Source organism: Sminthopsis crassicaudata, chromosome 6 (genome assembly GCF_048593235.1).
Source record: "Sminthopsis crassicaudata isolate SCR6 chromosome 6, ASM4859323v1, whole genome shotgun sequence".
NCBI classification, from domain to species: Eukaryota; Metazoa; Chordata; class Mammalia; order Dasyuromorphia; family Dasyuridae; genus Sminthopsis; species Sminthopsis crassicaudata.
In genome coordinates, this window is record NC_133622.1 from 146,971,598 (window position 1) to 146,991,076 (window position 19,479).

The following is a 19,479-nucleotide window of genomic DNA, read 5'->3' on the forward strand; positions in this document are numbered from 1 at the left end:
CTAGCTACCCCTTTTTAAAAAAAAACACTTTTTAGTTTTTGTAGTATGCTTTCTGATTTTTTTCTTTTTTCCTCTCCATTCCTTCCAACATATGAACTTCCCCTTGTAATGGAAGAAAAGCAGTTAAGAAAAAACAACCAAACAGTAAATATGTGCCATTCTGCCCCTCCTTTCTTGCTTTTCTCTCCCAGGAGGGGTATGTGTTTCATTATCTTGAACAATATATTTGAGAAACATTCTTTTTTGTTTGTTTTTAATTAAATTTTTTTTTTCAAAATTTTAGGTAAAATTAAAATATTAAAAAAGTAAACTGGAGTTTAGAGGAATATTTTTGTCTCTATCAAGACATGGTGTTTGTTATAGTTGAAAGGATGAAGCATGTTTGACTTTTGTTGGGAACGTAATTTGAATGTTGTATTGAAGAGCCATTCATTCTTCAATTTTTGTTTTTTAAGGACTTAAGGACTGACAGTGAAAGGAGGTTTGGGATGATGTCTCGTATCAATTTCAAAAACCCCTCCCTGCTAGATTTCCAATGCTGGCTTCGATGGAATTTAGTTGTAGATCGTTACTACATTAAAGAAGCTTCATGGTCCTATCACTTAATTTAATCAGACATAGTTCTATTAACATTGTAATTATAGTTATATCAATCATTTCAAAGTATTAGTCATTACATGAGATGATTTAATTCTGGAAATCTTTAATCTCATACATACCCTTTTTTCATATGTGATAAATTTTTATTTGATAATACCTTACATGTAATTGGCATGCATTATGTTGATTTTATTTAATTTTCCTGGTTGGTGTCCATTTTCTGACAATTCTATTAAAAATCTAATAATGCCTAAAGTTAGGAAAATACCATGTGGTAATAATGATCTTTAGCAGCAGTTGTTTGGACAATTCAGGATGCAGGTAAATCTCCCAAACTTTTAATCAGATCCAATGAGTCCTTCCCCCATCTTTCAAAGAAGGACCCAGTATTAGATATGAATAAGACTGGATATCTAGAGTACAGAACTTGCAAGCCTAAAAGGAGATTTTAAAATTACTTTTTGTGATATTTTGACAATATTTGACCCTGATTATTGTTGTTTTCCTTTTTTTCCCCTTTATCCTACAAAGGGACAATTAATAGCATTGCCTCTATTTTTCTTTTCTTTTCTTTTCTTTTCTTTTCTTTCTTTCTTTCTTTTTTTTTTTTTTTTTTTTTTTTCTTTTTTGGTAGTTGCTATTGGATATATTAATATCTAACCCCTCAACTTCTTTGTTTATTAGAGAGTCTTAGAGATTTAGCTACGGATTTACAGGTAATATCAGAAGTGCTGTCTGTATCCAGATCCTCAGGAATTCAAGTCATTGTCTTTGGTCTCCATCCTCTGGAATTTGATCTCTTTCCCCAACTTCCGAGCTCTAATGGGGAACTTTCATCTTTATCTTGGCCTGAAGCAGGCATATCTTCAGCCTCCAAACATTTACAAACTATAGTTTATTAACCTCCCCCCCCCCTTTTTTTTTTTAAGTTTTTCCTTTGTTTTGTCTTCCCTTATTAGAATGTAACTTTTTAAAGGCAAAGACTATCTTGTTAGCTTTTGTTTGTGTCTTTAGAATGTATATAGCACCTGACACACAGAAAGTGTTTAATAAAGATGCTTTTTCTTCAGTTCTTTCATTCACTCAGGTTCAGCATACTCTACTGCACTGTTCTGTCCATCAAGTATAATGAACGGATATTATAATAATGTTTGAGTCTTTGTGAATCCTTTTCTCTCCTCATATAGACCTGTAATTTCATTAGTGCTCAATTGTAGTTTGGGCGATTAAATGGCACAGTGGATAGAGCACTGGGATTAGAATAAGGAAGACTCATTTCAAGAAAACCCCACGCAGAGTCATGAAGATTTGAACACAACTGAAAGAGGACTGAAATCAATATAGATTGTCAACACTTTTACAATTTTTGTTTTAGATTATTTCCTGCTATACAGCAGTGTGGACTTTTATCATCAAATGAAATAATTTACTTAAATAATACTTTGTAAAACTTTTTTTAATAGTTCTTTCACATAAAGTAAAATAAAAATAAACTCATAGACTAAAGGCAGGAAAGCAAGTCACTACTATGCAGTTCAATTAAACAACTTTAAAATTTAATTAAGAAATTAAAAAAGAAAAAAAATTTAAAAAGTATCTGCTATATGTAAAGGCTGTGCTGAGTGGTAGTCATTCAAAGAGAAAGTAGACAACTGTCTCTGCCCTCAGGGAGCTTATATTTCCCCAAGAAGTGGATATAGAAATAGCTTTAGGTATTCATATAGGTAAATGCAAGATAAAGGGAAGGGGGTAGAAGAATAACTATTGAGGACACCAAGAAAAACTTCTTTATGAGGAAGGGCCTGAGCTGAACTTTAAAAGTAAGAAATTTGACGTGTGTGTGTGTGTGTGTGTGTGTGTGTGTGTGTGTGTGTGTGTGTGTGTGTGTGTGTGTGTAAAAGCACTGGAGAAAAGGGCACAAGATAGTGACTGACTAGGAGAACCCCTTACAGTTGGGTTACACACAGAAACACATACACACACATTCTTATTGCCTGCCACACACATTAGAATGTAAGCTCACCAATAAAGTGGGAAGACATTTTTACAAACAAAGGCTCTGATAAAGGTCTGATTTTTAAAATATATAGAGAATTGACGAAATCAACCATTCTCCAATTGATAAATGGTCAAAGAATATGAACAGGCAATTTTCAGATGAAGAAATTGAAACTATTTCTAGTCATATGAAAAGGTGCTCTAAATTACTATTGATCAAGAGAAATGCAAATTAAGACAACACTGAGATACCACTACATACCTCTCAGATTGGCTAAAATGACAGGAAAAGATAATGATGACTGTTGGAGGGGATGTGGGAAAACTGGGACACTGATACATCGTTGGTGGACCTGTAAATAGATCTCACCATTCTGGAGAGCAATTTGGAATTATGCTCAAAAAGTAATCAAATTATACATACCCTTTCACCCAGCAGTGTTTCTACTGGGCTTATATCCCAAAGAGATCTTAAGGGAGGGATAGGGACCTACATGTGCAAAAATGTTTGGGCAGCACTTTTTATAGTGGCAAGAAATTGGAAACCAAATGGATATCCATTAATTGGAGAATGGCTGAATAAATTATGGTGCATGAATGTTAGAGAATATTATTTTTCTATAAGAAACAATCAGCAAAATGATTTTAGAGAGGCCTGGAAAGACTTACATGAACTGATACTAAGAGAAATGAGCAGAACCAGGAGAAACATGACAACAAGACTATACGATGATGAATTTTGATGGACATTGCTCTTGTCAGCAATGAGATGATTCAAACCAGTTCCAATTATTCAGTGATGAAGAGAACCATCTATACCCAGAGAGAAGACTGGAGGAACTGAGTATGGACCACAACATAGCATTTCCACTCTTTCTGTTGTTGTTCGCTTGAATTTTGTTTTCTTTCTCGTGTTTTTTATTTCTTTCTTCTTGATTTGATTTTTCTTGTGCAGCAAGATAACTCTATAAATATGTGTGTGTGTGTGTGTGTGTGTGTGTGTGTGTGTGTGTGTGTGTGTAACTTATTTAACATGTATTGGACTACCTGCCATCTATGGCATGGGGTGAGAGAAAGGAGGGGGAAATTTGGAATGGAACATTTTGCAAGGGTCAGTGTTGTAAAAAAGAATGTAAGCTCACTATAAGTGGGATAATTTCCTTACTTGAATTCCTAGTGTATACTTAATGAAGTTGTTGGTTGGTGATTGATCTAGTTCTCAGAAGTCAGTGGAAGATAAAACATCAGTTGCAGCATTGTACATTTAGTATTGCATAGGACTGAAAGGTGACAACTGCTTTCTGTCTTCAAAGAGTAACACTGGGAATGGGTAGCACAAAAAAAGATTGGCTTAAGAGAGGTGCTCACAATCGTGTTTTGTTTTGTTTTTAATAAACTTTTAACAGAGGACTTGTGGAACAAAAGAGCTGAGGAAAAGAGGGCAGCACTTGGTAGTGATGGGTGTCAGGTGTGGTAGTGGGTACACACCTGCAATAGAAGTATATTGGCAACTCTTCAATCTGGGATTTTTTTCCTTTTTTCTTTTCCATTTTATTAATTTCTGGAAATATGTCCATTTAGTGTTCATTTCTGTTTACTTTGAAGAAGTATTACATATTAGGAATTCCTTGAATTTGGAGTCCAGAGAGTCAGCTTCAGATTCCTGGCTCTGATAATAGCATCTTCACTTCTCCATTGTTTCATCAACAGTTAAATAGAAACAATAATATCCTACCTATTTTTATGATTTTTGAAGAAAAATATTGTAAATTGCAGTGATGAAGTCAGATATCTGTGTTAGAATCTTGGGCTTGTTTGATCTTGGAGAAAACACTTAATTCTGGGCTCCATTATTTGTCTGTAAAGTGAGGGAATTGGACCAGATGGCTTAAAACGATCTCTTCAACTCTAACTTATCCAGTGAGTCCCTCGGAGCAGGTAGGGGACTCACCTGTGTCATGTAAGCATTAAGTGGCAAGGCTGGACCTGAACAGCCAGAGCTTCTGACTTCTAGGTCTCCAGTTCTCCTTCTGTTGTGTTATACCACCTAAATTGTGCCCTGAAAGAGCAATTTTCATACTTATAAGAGGAATTACATTTAAGGATTGCTTATCTACTTTTTGTCAGTTATAAATTAATAATAATTCAATTATTACATAATAATCAGTTAATAGCTAGCATTTATATGGCATCTTAAAATTTGCAAAGTGCTTTAAATATGTTACCTCGTTTCATCCTTAAGATAATCTTGAGGGGTAGGAGCTATTATCCTTGTTTTATAAATGGGGAAATTAGGGGTCGGAGGAGTTAAGTGACTTCCCTAGAGTAATACAGTGTCTGAAACTATATTTGAATCTGGATTTTTTTGACTCCCAGGTGTAGTGTTCCATCCATTGTGCTACCTAACTAATAAACCTTAATTGATTGCCATCTATATGCTTGGCACTGGGTATGATGTGAAGACAAAAGCCAAATAGACTCTGCCCCAACCATGGAAGTTACATTTTATCGCTAAAGATGCTCAGTATAATCTGAGAAAGGCATTAGCAGTCTGAGAAACATGGTCTTATGTAAATGGAGCAGTTGGTGTTTGAGTTTATTATAATAGAATTTCATTATTCTTTGCTTTAGTTTGACTATGCTGTGGGTAAAGTTTTTTCTTTCTTTCTGTCTCTGTTATCTCACTGGTGTTTGGGAACCTTTTTCTATTGATAACTTGAGAGAGCTCCAGAGTTGCAAAGGGGAGGGGGAGGCACTGAGAGAATGAGTGGTAATTTATGTGGTCACATAGCTAGCCACTGTGGGAGGGAGGATTTGAACCTATGCCCAAATCATGTCCTGCCCTCATGGAACAAGATGTTTTAAACAAACAATATTTGACCATATACTTTCAAAATTAATTCAATTAGAGCTTGATTATCCTTTTTTTAAAAGGACAAATCCTGGGGCGGAAAAGGTACTGATTGTGTGTGTGTGCGTGTATGCGTGTGTGTCTACATATATATTATTTTATGTGTTTAACAAAATAAAAAATAAAACATTATAATAATGATTATTTTCCAGAAGATCTGTGTTACTTTTAAGTTAATTACTGTTCAACTACATACACATGCTACCATATAGTAATATAGAATGTTTTTTTCACTGAAGCCCAAGTTCTTTAATGATTGGGTTTTAGAGGAAAAAGCCAAACATCTTTATAGTAATTAGTTTTACATTATTCCATTTCATTGGAAACTCGAGAAGGTGAGTACTGTCATACAGATTTTACAGGTTTTTTACAGATGAGGAGGCTGAGGCAGACAGGTAAAATACCTTGTCCAAGGGCACACAACTAGTAGGTATATGAGTCCAGATTTGGACTTTGATCTTCTTTGCTCCAGGCCCTGTGGACCAAGTTTGTGCCTATTATCAGTGAGTGAATTGTTAATGAAGATTTATCTAGAATCATACTATCACTTCTCTAATGAGAAGTCACAAATCTACATTATAATCCCATATAGTTAATGATAGGTACACAGTTATTTCCAGCATAAGGCTGAAAGAACACCAGCCCCATGGTATTTTAAAACACAGAGTAGCAACAGTTTTGGAAATTTGTCTAGACCAAAAAGTGTTGCAATAACATAGAGTGAATTAATAACAACATCTGAGAGATGATTGAGTAAAAGCCATATTTATAGCATTAGATTTATTTATATTCTTGAAATATTCAAAGGTTTCTTTTTAAACAATATATTGATATCCAATAATAAATTGTTACAGAAATTATTCCTTGTTTTGAAAATATTATGATTTTGAGGTTTATCTGTTCATAATGAATACTTGCTTTGAATTGAAATCTCTTAACTATTGTTAGAATGAACCTTAAAACTCCAGTCCTGCCTTATCTATAAAGCCTTCTCTGATTCTAACCAAACTTTAATGCCCATCTCTTTTCTTTAGTTCCAGATGTTCTCATCCAATGGTTAATTTTGTGTTAAAAGAGTTAATTTAGGGTCATAGCACACTCCCCCTGGGTCCTTGAATGCACTCCATGTTCTTTACCCCCTTCCTCCTGTTTAGACTGTAAAAGTTATTTGAGCAGTTCCAGTGTTGTAACTTGACTTTTTATTTCCATTGAGCACATAGCATATTACCTCTGTCTACAACAGATAGAGAGATAGTAAATTGACATAGCCAGTGTGCATGCATTGCTTACTGATCTGGTTTTTCTACAAGTGAGATACCCTGTTTCTCCACTGCAGGCATTCTCTCTTTATCACTCATGCCTGGAATGCTCTCCCACCTCCATTTCAACTACTGGCATCAATTATAATCCTACTTCCTAAGAAGCCTTCTCAAACCCCTCTATTAATTCCCTCTGTTAATTATTTCCTATTTATCATGTATATAACTTGCTTTGTATGTGTTTGCATGTTTTCTCCTCTATGAAATAAGACCTCCATAAGAGTGCTGTCTTTTATATCTTTTTGTTCCTAATGTCACTTTTTGTTCCTAGTGATTAGCACAATGCCTAGCATGAAGTAGTAGGTACTTAATAAATGTTTGTTGAATTTAATTATTAAGTACTTGTGTGCTAGAGCACTGTGCTAAACGTGGGGATTCAAGTAATCCAACAAATCCCAGGGATGGAGCCCATAGTTCAGGTGGAAGGGAGATGATCCAAATATAGATAGTATGGTATGGAGTTATCTAGGAAGAGTTTAATAAATGTTTAATTTTGATCATTTGTAGGTAGAATAGCCTAAATTAGAAAACTATAGAGAACAGCTTATGATTTTTGAAAATGCATTTAATTTTCTCCAAAATAATTTAGTCTGCTCTCCTTTCTTTTCAGGTCTGGTCCTAGCTTGTTTATTTACTAATACTTAACTTGGCTATATATACTAATTCATCCATGTAACTTTTTATAATCTACGTAGCCTACCATCCTTTAATTCTTGTGGTTATTTTTTTTTTCTGCATTTATTAGCTCATCTCTTTTTAAATGGTTATCTTTTTGAGGAGACTTTAGAATGTTTCAGAGACCTTTTTTTCATGCACTCCATTTTATCCTTCTGTAGGACATTTTTCCATGTCATTGGGATATATATTTTTCACAAGTCTGGTTACAGTCTGTCTTCTTTGATAATTGGTAATCAAAGGACACTTGAACAAGGTAATCCCCATTGTTGTGTCTTTTAGGTAAATTGCATGATTATTTTTATACATGGAAGACACTTAGTTGTAGAAAAGCCTTTAAACCTGTATTTTGCTCTGGGGTGTGTGTGTGTGTGTGTGTGTGTAGACTACTTTCCTCATAATTTTGTAGAGATGTGAAAATAGGCATATGAAATGGTGTTTTAATGACAAATTTCTCACATTTGGGGGGGGAGAGGAGAAACGACATTAATATTTGGAAATAAAAATTGTCCCACCTTCAGTAAGAGAGACTTAGGCAGAGATCTGAGCCAATGGCACTTCATTAAAGGGTCTATGATCCCCTCTAATGAAGTGGACCTCACATCTTCCTCATGATCTGAGTTATTTCCTCCTTCCGAGGCCCTATTTTTATGGGGCTAGATGTCCCATGATTCCAGAACCGCTGTACCAAATACAGAGTAATTCTACTGAATAAGAAAAATGTCAGCAGGATCACAAGTTGGGTGAAGTAAGGAATATCCCCATGTAAGATGGACAGGCTTCTCCTTTCTTTGTGAGGCAATTGAGGGTAAGTAATTTGCTAAGTGTTTGACAGCTAGGAAATGTTAAATGTCTGAGGCCAGATTTGAATTCAGGTCTTCCTGACTCCAGGGCTTGTGCTCTATCCATTCCACCATCTAGCTGCCCATAAAATATTTTGGGGGACATTCTGTGTAACTGTCACCTGCCAAACTGGGCTTGGTCATCTTCATAAGGCAAAACAAGGTTAGAAGGTCTTTAGCTAACTTCTTTTAGCAAGTGAACTTGGAATCTGTACCTCATAGCTCTGGGGCCTTATATACAGAACTGTGATATGATGCTATCAAATTGATTAATACTGATTGAAATAGAGTAGGGGTCTAAAATGAATTATTTCTCTAAATGGTATCCAAGAATTTCACCATTTTTTGAAGTCCTTTTTAAGAAAAGCGATACCTGACTTTTATGATTTTATTAATTCCACTATAGATTTCTTTTTGTCCTCCTTTGTTAGGGCCACTGTCAGTCTTAATTTTCCCTTAAAAGCTATTTTCAATTAGGAAGTATGGTGTGGAGTTCAAATATAATTGTTGCACTACTATTGATCATTGCTACAAAAATGCTGGCAAATCATTTCCAACAACAATAAGCAACAACATTTGACAACTTTAATTTTTGCAAACTCTCAACTACCATGTAAGGTTGGTAGGACATATATTCCTCCATTTTATGAATGATCAAACTTGTTGCTCAAGTTTGAGTGCATCACCTATCTAAAAATATCGAACTCAAATCCAACCCTGAGCTGTTGCTCTGTCTCCTGGGTCACATTGCCTATCTTAGTGACTATTTAATTTTCATCTAGTTTCTCCCCCCTATATATTCTAGGCATGATTTGGTTTAGATTTAACAGCAGTCTCTTTGGCAGACCTTTTCACACTCCTGGTTTTTGCAGGACAAGGCTAAGGATAAGACCTGCAGTTTTGTTGTTAAGGAGGGAATCTCCCTGGTTACTATGTTAATGGTCAACAAATATGAATCTGCATGTTCTCAATAAATTTTTTTTCCCCCTGAGGCTGGGGTTAAATGACTTGCCCAGGGTCACACAGCTAGGAAGTGTTAAGTGTCTGGGACCAGATTGAACTTGGGTCCTCCTGAATTCAGAGCTGGTGCTCTATCCACTGCGCCACTTAGTAGTCCCCATAATTTTTTATTCTTGAGAGAGATACCTGGAGCACTGATTTGGTCAATCACATAGCCCATGTGTATCACAAGTGGGACCTGAATCTAGCTCTACCTAGTTATGAAGTCTGAAATGCCTCTAACAGGGAGCCACAGTAATAAGAAAAACCTAAGTGTTCAGAGCAGCTTTCAGCTCTGAACTGCACATCTTGCTTGATGTCTTTTGATCTCTTCAAAAATCATACATATGATGCAATGCCATTTCACTGCTTGCTGCCTTCCTTTGATTCTTTTCACTCTTCTCTTGGACAGATCTCTTATCTTGGATGAAACACTTTCTTTTACTTCACAATCACCCTTTACAGACTATATGTTGTTTCTTTAAGCCTGGGAACTGCAAAACTCCCTACTTTGTCAGATCACTTCTGTAAGACCTAATCTTACAGGCTAAACCAAACTTTAGCCAAACTCGAGGTTAGCCCCTTGGGCAGCATAAGCCAGCTCCTCACTCATCCGGATTCCAATGTAATCAGCTTCAAATCTGTTCAGAGACCCAGAACAGATGCCAAGCCTGGCTTTTTTCTGATTTCCTTTGAAACCAAAGAAGGATGCAGAGAACAGCTTTCAAGATGACTTTGGAAGTCTAGAACAGAAAAGAGCTCGTCCAGCCTTGCCCCAACCAGTGCCTAGGCTCTTCAACAAAGCAATTGAATCTAACATTCTTGGCTAATTCTCTGGATTGCTTCCTATTTCAGTTTCTTCACAACTGCAGTTTCTTTATTTTTTTTCCTCATCTTCCAGTGCCTTAAAGCAATCTCAGAGTCTGAGGCAAAATTCATTGAAATCTCCAAACACTTAATTTGATTTTCCAGTTTGTGAATTATAACCTCATAAATATGCAGCTGGGGGACGTAGTAAATTGAGCACTAGTTTGCCTATAATAAAGAAGATGTGAGTTCAAATGTGTCCTCAAATACTTGCTAATGTCTTGACCTTGGGCAAGTGTGGTGTAACTTGTGTCTGTGATATATAACTTCTCTCTGCTTCAGTTTCCTTATCTATAAAATAGGGGCTTATAATAGATTATGAAATAATATTTGTAAAGTGTGTCTCAATGTAAACTTGTTGTTAATTAGTTGAGGAACCACACTGCCCTGCAGCCATAGCCATTGCTTTGCACTCAAGAAATTTCCTCTCTATCCATTCATCAGACATTAAACAGTAAAATATAATCTTTAGACATGTGCTTTTTTCCTTTCTGCTTCCCAGTGACAATGACTGATGACTAACAGGTAGTGATGCTAAGAATCAGTTTGGAGATTATCAATAAATAACTATTAACTTTCATGAAGTTTAAAATAGTTAAGGACCATTAACATGTTGGAGGACCAGATCAAGATCCAAAATAATCTTAACATGCTAGAATATTGGACAATATGAAATAAGATAAAGACAACATAGGCATTAGCTGTGACCTGTGTATGCTCAGATTTCAGTTTTCCTGAAGATCTGTCTTTTAGTGGACTACTCAATATGACTTAGCTTATATTGTTATTGGGTTTTAAGACCAGAATAAAAAAGGAAGCAAAGCAATTATCAAGGAAGTTAATAGTCCTGAATTCTGCCTAGATCAAATCCAGTCTAGAGCATAGTATTTTATTTTGATTGGTCATTTTAGCAAGGATATTTATGTGCTGAAAGAGCATTAGAAAGGGATGGCAAAATGCTTCAAGATTATGTCAAATGTATCAGTACTTTCTGGTTTATTTTTCAAGAAATAGCTGAGAAAGTTGTTGACAAACGTTATAAATCAAAATTCCTTTTATGTACAGTGTGATTTTTGTGGATGTAATCAAGGCAACATATTCTATATAAATAACCTTTTAGGAAAAGTTTTACGTAAATGACAATCACAACTATGGACTATGTATTAAGCTTTTCCTGTAATGCTAATGCCTTCCCTCTTCCCAGTTTATCTGTATATGTTTTGTTTGTATATAGTTGTCTGCAGGTTATCTCCCCCCAGTAGACTGGGAGCTCCTGAAGCTCACACTATATAGATCTATATCATTTTTTCCTTTCTTGTTATCCTCAGCACTTGGCACATGTGGAACATGGTAGATATTTAATACATTCTTCTTGATTTGACTCTTAGGGCCAAATCTTTTTTTTTAATAGCTTTTTATTTACAAGATATATGCATGAGTAATTTTATAGCACTGAAAATTGCCAAGCCTTTTGTTCCAATTTTTTCCCCCTCCTACCCTCCACCCCCCTCCCCCAGATGGCAGGTTGACCAATACATGTTACATATATTAAAGTATAAATTAAATACCATATATGTATACATTTCCAAATAGTTATTTTGCTGTACAAAAAGAATCAGACTTTGAAATAGTGTACAATTAGCTTGTGAAGGAAATCAAAAATGCAGGCGGACAAAAATAGGGGTATTGGGAATTCTATGTAGTGGTTCATAGTCATCTCCCAGAGTTCTTTCTCTGAGTGTAACTGGTTCAGTTCATTACTGCTCTATTGGAACTGATTTGGTTCATCTCATTGTTGAAGATGGCCATGTCCATCAGAATTGATCTTCATATAGTATTGTTGCTGAAATATATAATGATCTTCTCGTCCTCATTTCACTCAGCATCAGTTCATCTAAGTCTCTCCAGGCCTTTCTGAAATCTTCCTGTTGGTCATTTCTTACAGAACAATAATATTCCATAATTATATACCACAATTTATTCAGCCACTCTCCAATTGATGGGCATCCACTCAGTTTCCAGTTTCTGGCCACTACAAAGAGGGCTGCCACAAACATTCTTGCACATACAGGTTCCTTTCCCTTCTTTAAGATCTCTTTGGGATATAAGCCCAGTCGTAACACTGCTGGATCAAAGGGTATGCACAGTTTGATAACTTTTTGAGCATAGTTCCAAATCGCTCTCCAGAATGGCTAGATGTATTCTCACAACTCCACCAACAATGTTTTAGTGTCCCAGTTTTTCCACATCCCCTCCAACATTCAGCATTATCTTTCCCTGTCATTCTACCCAATCTGATAGGTGTATTGTAGTATCTCAGTGTTGTCCTAATTTGCATTTCTCTGATTAATGATGACTTTTGGAGGATCTTTTCATATGGCTAGAAATAGTTTCAATTTCTTCATTTGAGAATTGTCTGTTCATATCCTTTGACCATTTATCAATAGGAGAATGGCTTGATTTCTTAAAAATTAGAGTCAATTCTCTATATATTTGGAAATGAGGCTTTTATCAGAACTTTTGCCTGTAAAAAATGTTTCCCCAATTTATTGCTTTCCTTCTAATCTTATCTGCATTAGTTTTGTTTGTACAAAAACTTTTCAATTTGATATAATCAAAAATTTCTATTTTGTGATCAACAGTGATCTCTAGTTCTTCTTTGGACATAAATTCCTTCCTCTTCCACAGGTCTGAGAGATAAACTATCCTATGTTCCTCTAATTTATTTATAATCTCATTCTTTATGCCTAGATCATGAACCCATTTGACCTTTCTTGGTGTATGGTGTTTGTTAAGTGTGGGTCAGTGTAGGGCCAAATCTTATGGCATTCCCAGAGGCCTATTATTAGAATATTCAGAAATATTAAAAATATATACAATCTTTTATGCAGGAACACTCTATTTCTGTTTTTAGTAGTGTACATGGAAGGAGACTTGTAAAATATATTTTGAATCATAAGAAAAGGAATTGGACCTGTGATTGCATTGGTGTAAGGAATTCCCAATTCCCTTTACCAAAGCCTTCTCTACAATTTCTAAGACAGTTGCCTGAGGTCCTGAGGTTTGAAAATTTTGCATGATCATAGTCTCTAGGTGGCATATATTGTGTGTGAACCCATATCTCCTCTTTTCATGGTCACTATGTAGAAACTGCCTCTGCCTAATTCATAGTAGCAAAATTTGAAGTATAAACTGAAAGAATGCACCCTTTTTATCCCCAGTTCATTCAATGTAAATTGTGAAGTTGAAAAGGCAGGGAAAACTTGATTTTCTTTCAAATTCATGAAGAACTAGAAAAAGGAAGATGAGAACTGAGAACTGCATAACTTCATTTTAACCTGCTTAAAATAGTATTTTCCATTTTTGTTAACAAATCCCTCACTTACAAAATGTTTATATAGACGTAAAAGAGAAAAGTAATTGGAAAGGGGGGAAAGAAAAGAGAATTTATTATAAATTTTAAAAATCCAGATTATATAGCTTTGTTTTGCTTAAATGCACTGGCTTAAGTATGTTGTTTTTGGTTTTGCATAAATGGTTTTGTTAATTACTTTTTAATATTTTATTTCCTGGGAATAGCAGTGGTTTTGGTCATATTAAAAATCTGCCAATATTTTTTAAAGTATCTTTATCAAAGTTATAGACTCAGAACTCGAAGGGTATCTAGATGTAAGTCATTGATCTAGCTCAACCTTCCTCCATATATAGGGGCTCTCTTCCACAAATATTTCTGAGAATGACCACTTCACAAAAATAGCCAATGTATTTGCCTATTTCATTTTTTCTTTTCTTGATTTTTGTTAAATTTGAAATTGTGGTGATGATAAAAGCAAATAAGAAATTTTTGCTATAAAAACTCCATGTAGGGAATGACATTCTTAAGTTTTGTATCTTCACTTGCCCAGGAAATAATATGGCATATTGGACAGAGGCTAGCCCTTAAAATATAAAGATTTGAATTCAGATTGATGATACAAATTGACTTTGTGAAGATGGGCTAGCCGTTTGACTTCTCACTGCCCCAGGCAGCTTTTTTTTTTTTTTTTTTAACACATTAAGTTTAAGTTGTGTTGCTAATAGCTAACCACATCACTGTTTCATACAGATGATCATAGTTGTGAAACTCCAGTGCCCAAAAGAAACTTATTTCCTAGCAGAATGCATTCCATATAGTAGGTGTTTAATAAATATTTGTTGAACTGTAATAACATTAAAATATCATGCTATAATTTTTGTAATTATTTTGAAAGTATATACATAGATTTATTTTTATTTTTTGTTTTAGGCATTTTGGGCTAAGTGACTTTCCCAGGGTTACACAGCTAGATAGTGTTAAGTGTCTGAGGCCAGATTTGAACTCAGATCCTGACTTCAGGACTGGTGCTCTATACACTACATAATTTTCGACATTAACCCTTATAAAACCGTAGTGCTGTAATTTTTTCCCTCTCCCTTTATCCATCCCCTCCCCCTAATCGGCAAATAATCCAATACATATGTTTAACATGTGCGATTCCTCTCTATATATTTCCAAAAATATCATGTTGTTTCAGAAAAATCAGTTCAAAAGGGGGGGGGAATGAGAAAAAAAAAAGCAAGCAAACAAGGAAAAGTGAAAAATACTATGGTGATCCACATTCAGTTCCCAATATCTTCTTGCTGTAGATAGCTTTCTTTATCACAAGACCATTGGAACTGGTCTGAATCACCTCATTCATGCTATAATTTTCAATTTGGTTTAGCTATATCATTCACATTACATAATTTGATTCTCCAAATAATACTGTGAGTTAGAGCAAGTGATATCTTAGCTTTACAGATAAGAAAGGAAACTTGAGACCCTGAGAAATCAAGGGACTTATCCTCCCTCACACAGCTAATTAGTGAGAGAGAAAGCCAGGTCTAGTAGAGTTCTTCTTAATTGCTTTTATGATATTTTGATACAGTTAGGTTGAGTGTTAACTAAATAATGTAATGATCATCTTATAGAGTTCATCTTCCCTGTTTCTCTCTCTTGTTTTCTGTTTATTTTGCATGTCTTTATGTCTCCTATAAGAGCCAGCCTCTTCTTGAGAGATCATTTTCATTTTTTACTTTGTATGCCCAGAACTGAGCATAGTGTTGCATATATAACAGGCATGTAGCAGGTGCTTACTAATGGCACATTTGGTGACTGACTGAGTTGCCTTTCCTTTCATCTTGCTACATACAATATGAGCTACTTGTATATTATCTTGAATTCATTGAAGAATATTCAAAAATATAGTGAAATAAACTGTTAACCATTTGTTTTTCATTTTAAATGCATATTTCACAACTCATCTATTTCTCTTTGGTGTTGCTTAAAATTGTTGTTATAATTTGAAAAATTACCATACTTAAAGAAATGTGAAAAGAATGAAACAATACTGACAATTATTCAATAAATGTGATCCAGAACTCTTTGAATTGTTATTACCAGCAGTTTAAGTTTATTTTATCTGCTTTTTGATGTGAATATTTGAACATAGATAATGAATTTTTGTTTTTTCCCTAAAATTTTACCAAGAGAAGCCACAAATATTCATGGTCTTTTAGGCCATGTAAGCAGAGTTCTCTTTCCTCAAAATATCAACATATTTCTACTAAGGAAGGCACAACACTAACTTGTATAATATTTGCAATTTTAGGAGTGTTTTAAGGGAAGCTGGGCCACTCACAAGTTACTACACAAGAAAGCAAGTAAGTAAAATCACATCTCTCTTCTACTATCATAAGCATTCCATTCCAATTTCACTCCCCTAGAGTGTAAGCTCCTTGAGGACAAATGCTTTTTATTTTCTTTTTGTCTTTGTATTTCCACTGCCTACCAGAATGACTGATGTAGGTGCTTTTGTGGTAGGGTGAATTGGGTTGGATTTTCACTCCATTGGAAAAAAATCTCTTGCTTTGCTAAAAGAAATATATTTGGTATTATTTTCATATTGTTTCTGAACTAAGATTTGTAGAATTTGTTGCTCTTTATTTAAATCACTTTATATGTGCACAGTACTTTGCAATTATCATAGTTCAGTATCAAGAATTCTTAAAACTTTGTGTTATAGACCCCTTTGGTAGTCCAAGGAATCACCTCAGTGGATCCCAATAGTTGCCCAGCCACATCACACAAGTGTCTCTATGGACAAGAAAACTGTGACCATTCACATTACCAATCTAATGACCTCAATAATTCCAAAGTGATGAACATAGACAATGTCTTAAGGTACCTATATCTGTATCTATGTAATATAATGTGATGTAAAACAATTTGTGATTTCTATTGGTGACAAAATCACAGGTCTTTTAATACTATTATGGCTTTTCACCTACATTTATAATCGAAGGACATGAACTATTTCAGTGAGTTTTCAGTCCTAATTCAGAGATTTTTGTGAAAATAAAAGTGTCATTTTTTCCCCCATCCAAGTAGTTGGACATTCTTTTTTAAATACTACTGTTTGTGTATACTTATATGTACAAATGAAGATGGATTGTTTTTCTCCTCCATTTTTTTCAGTCTTGCAGCTCATTTTTAAAAACAAATATCTTTTTCTAATTCTTGTTACTTCAGAACAGAAATATAGCTAAACAAAATACTGTTTGCCAGTGTCTGTCTCATTCCTCACCTATAATCTACTACTTCTGTGTAAGAGATATGTGTCCCATGTTAAGATCAGTCTTGTGAAGTCAAGATTTCATTGTCTTGGTATTTTTAGGATTGCTCTCCTCATGTTGTGATAGTTACTTTATACATTGTTCTGCTTCTTCTGTTTATTTGGCTATGGATCAGTCTATAAGTTTTCCTAGGTTTCTCTGAATTTTGTATATTTCTTTATATGCCATGAAGCAATTTGTTCAAACATTCCTCAAGCAGTGAATATCTACTTTGGATATCCACTCAACTTTGGTATAGTGGCCACATTTGTTATTCCTCCCCTGAATCGTAATGGCCTCTATACCAAAAGTGATCATGAGCTGAGCTCAATCTTCCCCCATTCCTTTTTAACTACATCTCCTTGGAACAACTTGACGTTGCACCTCAGATTGGAAAGCTAGAATAAGTCTAGTCTATACTGATGGCTGTGGAGTCAGCTTCTCTGTAACTTGGCATCACAGTGTCCTGCGAGGATGTTAAACAATATTAACAATGAATAAGTTCAGATGAAAAAACAAATGAAATGAGACTGCCTAATGACATCTAACGCTTTTTAGTACACTTTGGCTACAAGATATATGTTATTTCAGAAGAAAAGAAAAAAAAAAAGGTAATAAAAAGTGGGGGAAGATTGAGCTCAGCTCATGATCACTTTTGGAAAAACTTCATGGCATATAAAGAAATACACAAACTAGGTGGTACAGTAGATAGATAGATAGAATGCTGGTAGTCCAGCCTCTAGCGGTGTGACTGAGCAAATCATTTAACTATTGCTTGCCTTATTTATAATATAGTAATAGGACTCACCTATCTCCCTGGGTGGTTGTGAGGATAAAATGAGGTCGTATTTGTAAAGAATTTGCAAACCACGAAAGTGTTACATGAATATCAGCTTCATCATCATCATCATTCATTTCATTCCCTTTGTGTTAGTGTTGTACGGCAGCATCTCATTCTCAGTACACTAGAAGTAACACTCCAAATTTCAAAACCACAGTCTTTTTTTCTTTTTCTTTTCTTTTCTTTTTTTTTTTTTAAACAATGCAGTTAAGCCATTGACATATTTACTCTTAAAATTCAGAGAGGGAATACCGGATGAATTTTTTTTTAAGTATTCAGAACTGTCATTAAAAATGTAAAACATTTTTTAGTTCTTTAACAATCTTCTATACTTCCAACTATTTCTCCCTCCTCACACCATCCTGTATATGGGTAGCTCATCTTAGCAGTGTCTCTAACATCAGAGGATAACAGTAAAATCTCATCTCCCTCATTTACTACTTATGTAGCCTTGGGCAAGTCATTTAACTTCTGGTCCTCAGTTTACTTATCTGTAAAATTAAAGGCATTAGACCCAGATGATCTTTGCATGCTTTTTTTTTTTTTTTTTTTAATTTTTATTTTTACAAAAATTTTATGCATAGGTAATTTTCTAGCATTGACAATTACAAAACCTTTTGTTTCAACTTTTCCCCTCCTTCCCCCCACCCCTTCCCCCAGATGGCAGGTTAACCAATACATGTTAAATATGTGAAAGTATTAAGTTAAATACAACATATGTATACATGTCCTAACAGTTATTTTGCTGTACAAAAAGAATCAGACTTTGAAACAGTGTACATCTAACCTGTGAAGGAAGTAAAAAATGTAGGCAGACAAAAATAGAGGGATTGGGAATTCTATGTAGCCGTTCATAGACAACTCCCAGAGTTCTTTCGCTGGGTATAGCTTGTTCAGTTCATTACTGCTCTATTGAAACTGATTTGGCTCATCTCATTGTTGGAGAGGGCCACGCCCATCAGAATTGATCTTCATACAGTATTGTTGTTGAAGTATATAATGATCTCCTGGTCCTGCTCATTTCATTCAGCAGCATTTCATATAAGTCTCTGCAGGCCTTTCTGAAATCATCCTGTTGGTCATTTCTTATAGAACAATAATATTCCATAACATTCATATGCCACAATTTATTCAGCCATTCTCCATTTGATGGGCATCCACTCAGTTTCCAGTTTCTGGCTACTACAAAGAGGGCTGCCACAAGCATTCTTGCATATGCAGGTTCCTTTCCCTTCTTTAAAATCTCTTTGGGATATAAGCCCTATAGTAACACTGCTGGATCAAAGAGTATGCATGGTTTGATAACTCTTTGAGCATAGTTCCTTTTTTTTTTTTTTTTTTTTTTTTTTTTTTTTTTTTTTGATTTTTTAAAAAATTTATTTTATTTTATCTTATTTTTTTAAATTTTATTTATATTTTTTTGACATTATATATGCATGAATAATTTTTTAAATAACATTATCCCTTGTATTCATTTTTCCAAATTATCCCCTCCCTCCCTCTACTCCCTCCCCTTGATGACAGGCAATCCCATATATTTTACATGTGTTACAATATAATCTAGCTACAATATATGTGTGTAGATACCATTTTCTTGTTAAGTATTAGATTCCAAAGGTATAAGTAACCTGGGTAGATAGACAGTAGTGCTAACAGTTTACATTCACTTCCCAGTGTTCCTTCTCTGGGTGTAGTTGTTTCTGTCCATCATTGATCAACTGGAAGTCAGTTGGATCTTCTTTATGTTGAAGATTT

At 34.8% G+C, this 19,479-nt stretch overlaps 1 protein-coding gene across 1 annotated transcript in view; it reads left to right on the top strand.

Moving 5' to 3' along the window:
- The window catches only part of METAP1 (methionyl aminopeptidase 1), an 80,240-nt gene that overhangs the window by 19,501 nt on the left and 41,260 nt on the right, over positions 1–19,479 (top strand). Inside the window, exon 2 of the mRNA XM_074275424.1 lies at positions 15,881–15,932. Within this exon, the coding sequence (XP_074131525.1) occupies positions 15,881–15,932 (52 nt within the window). The remainder of the gene's footprint in view (positions 1–15,880; positions 15,933–19,479) is intronic.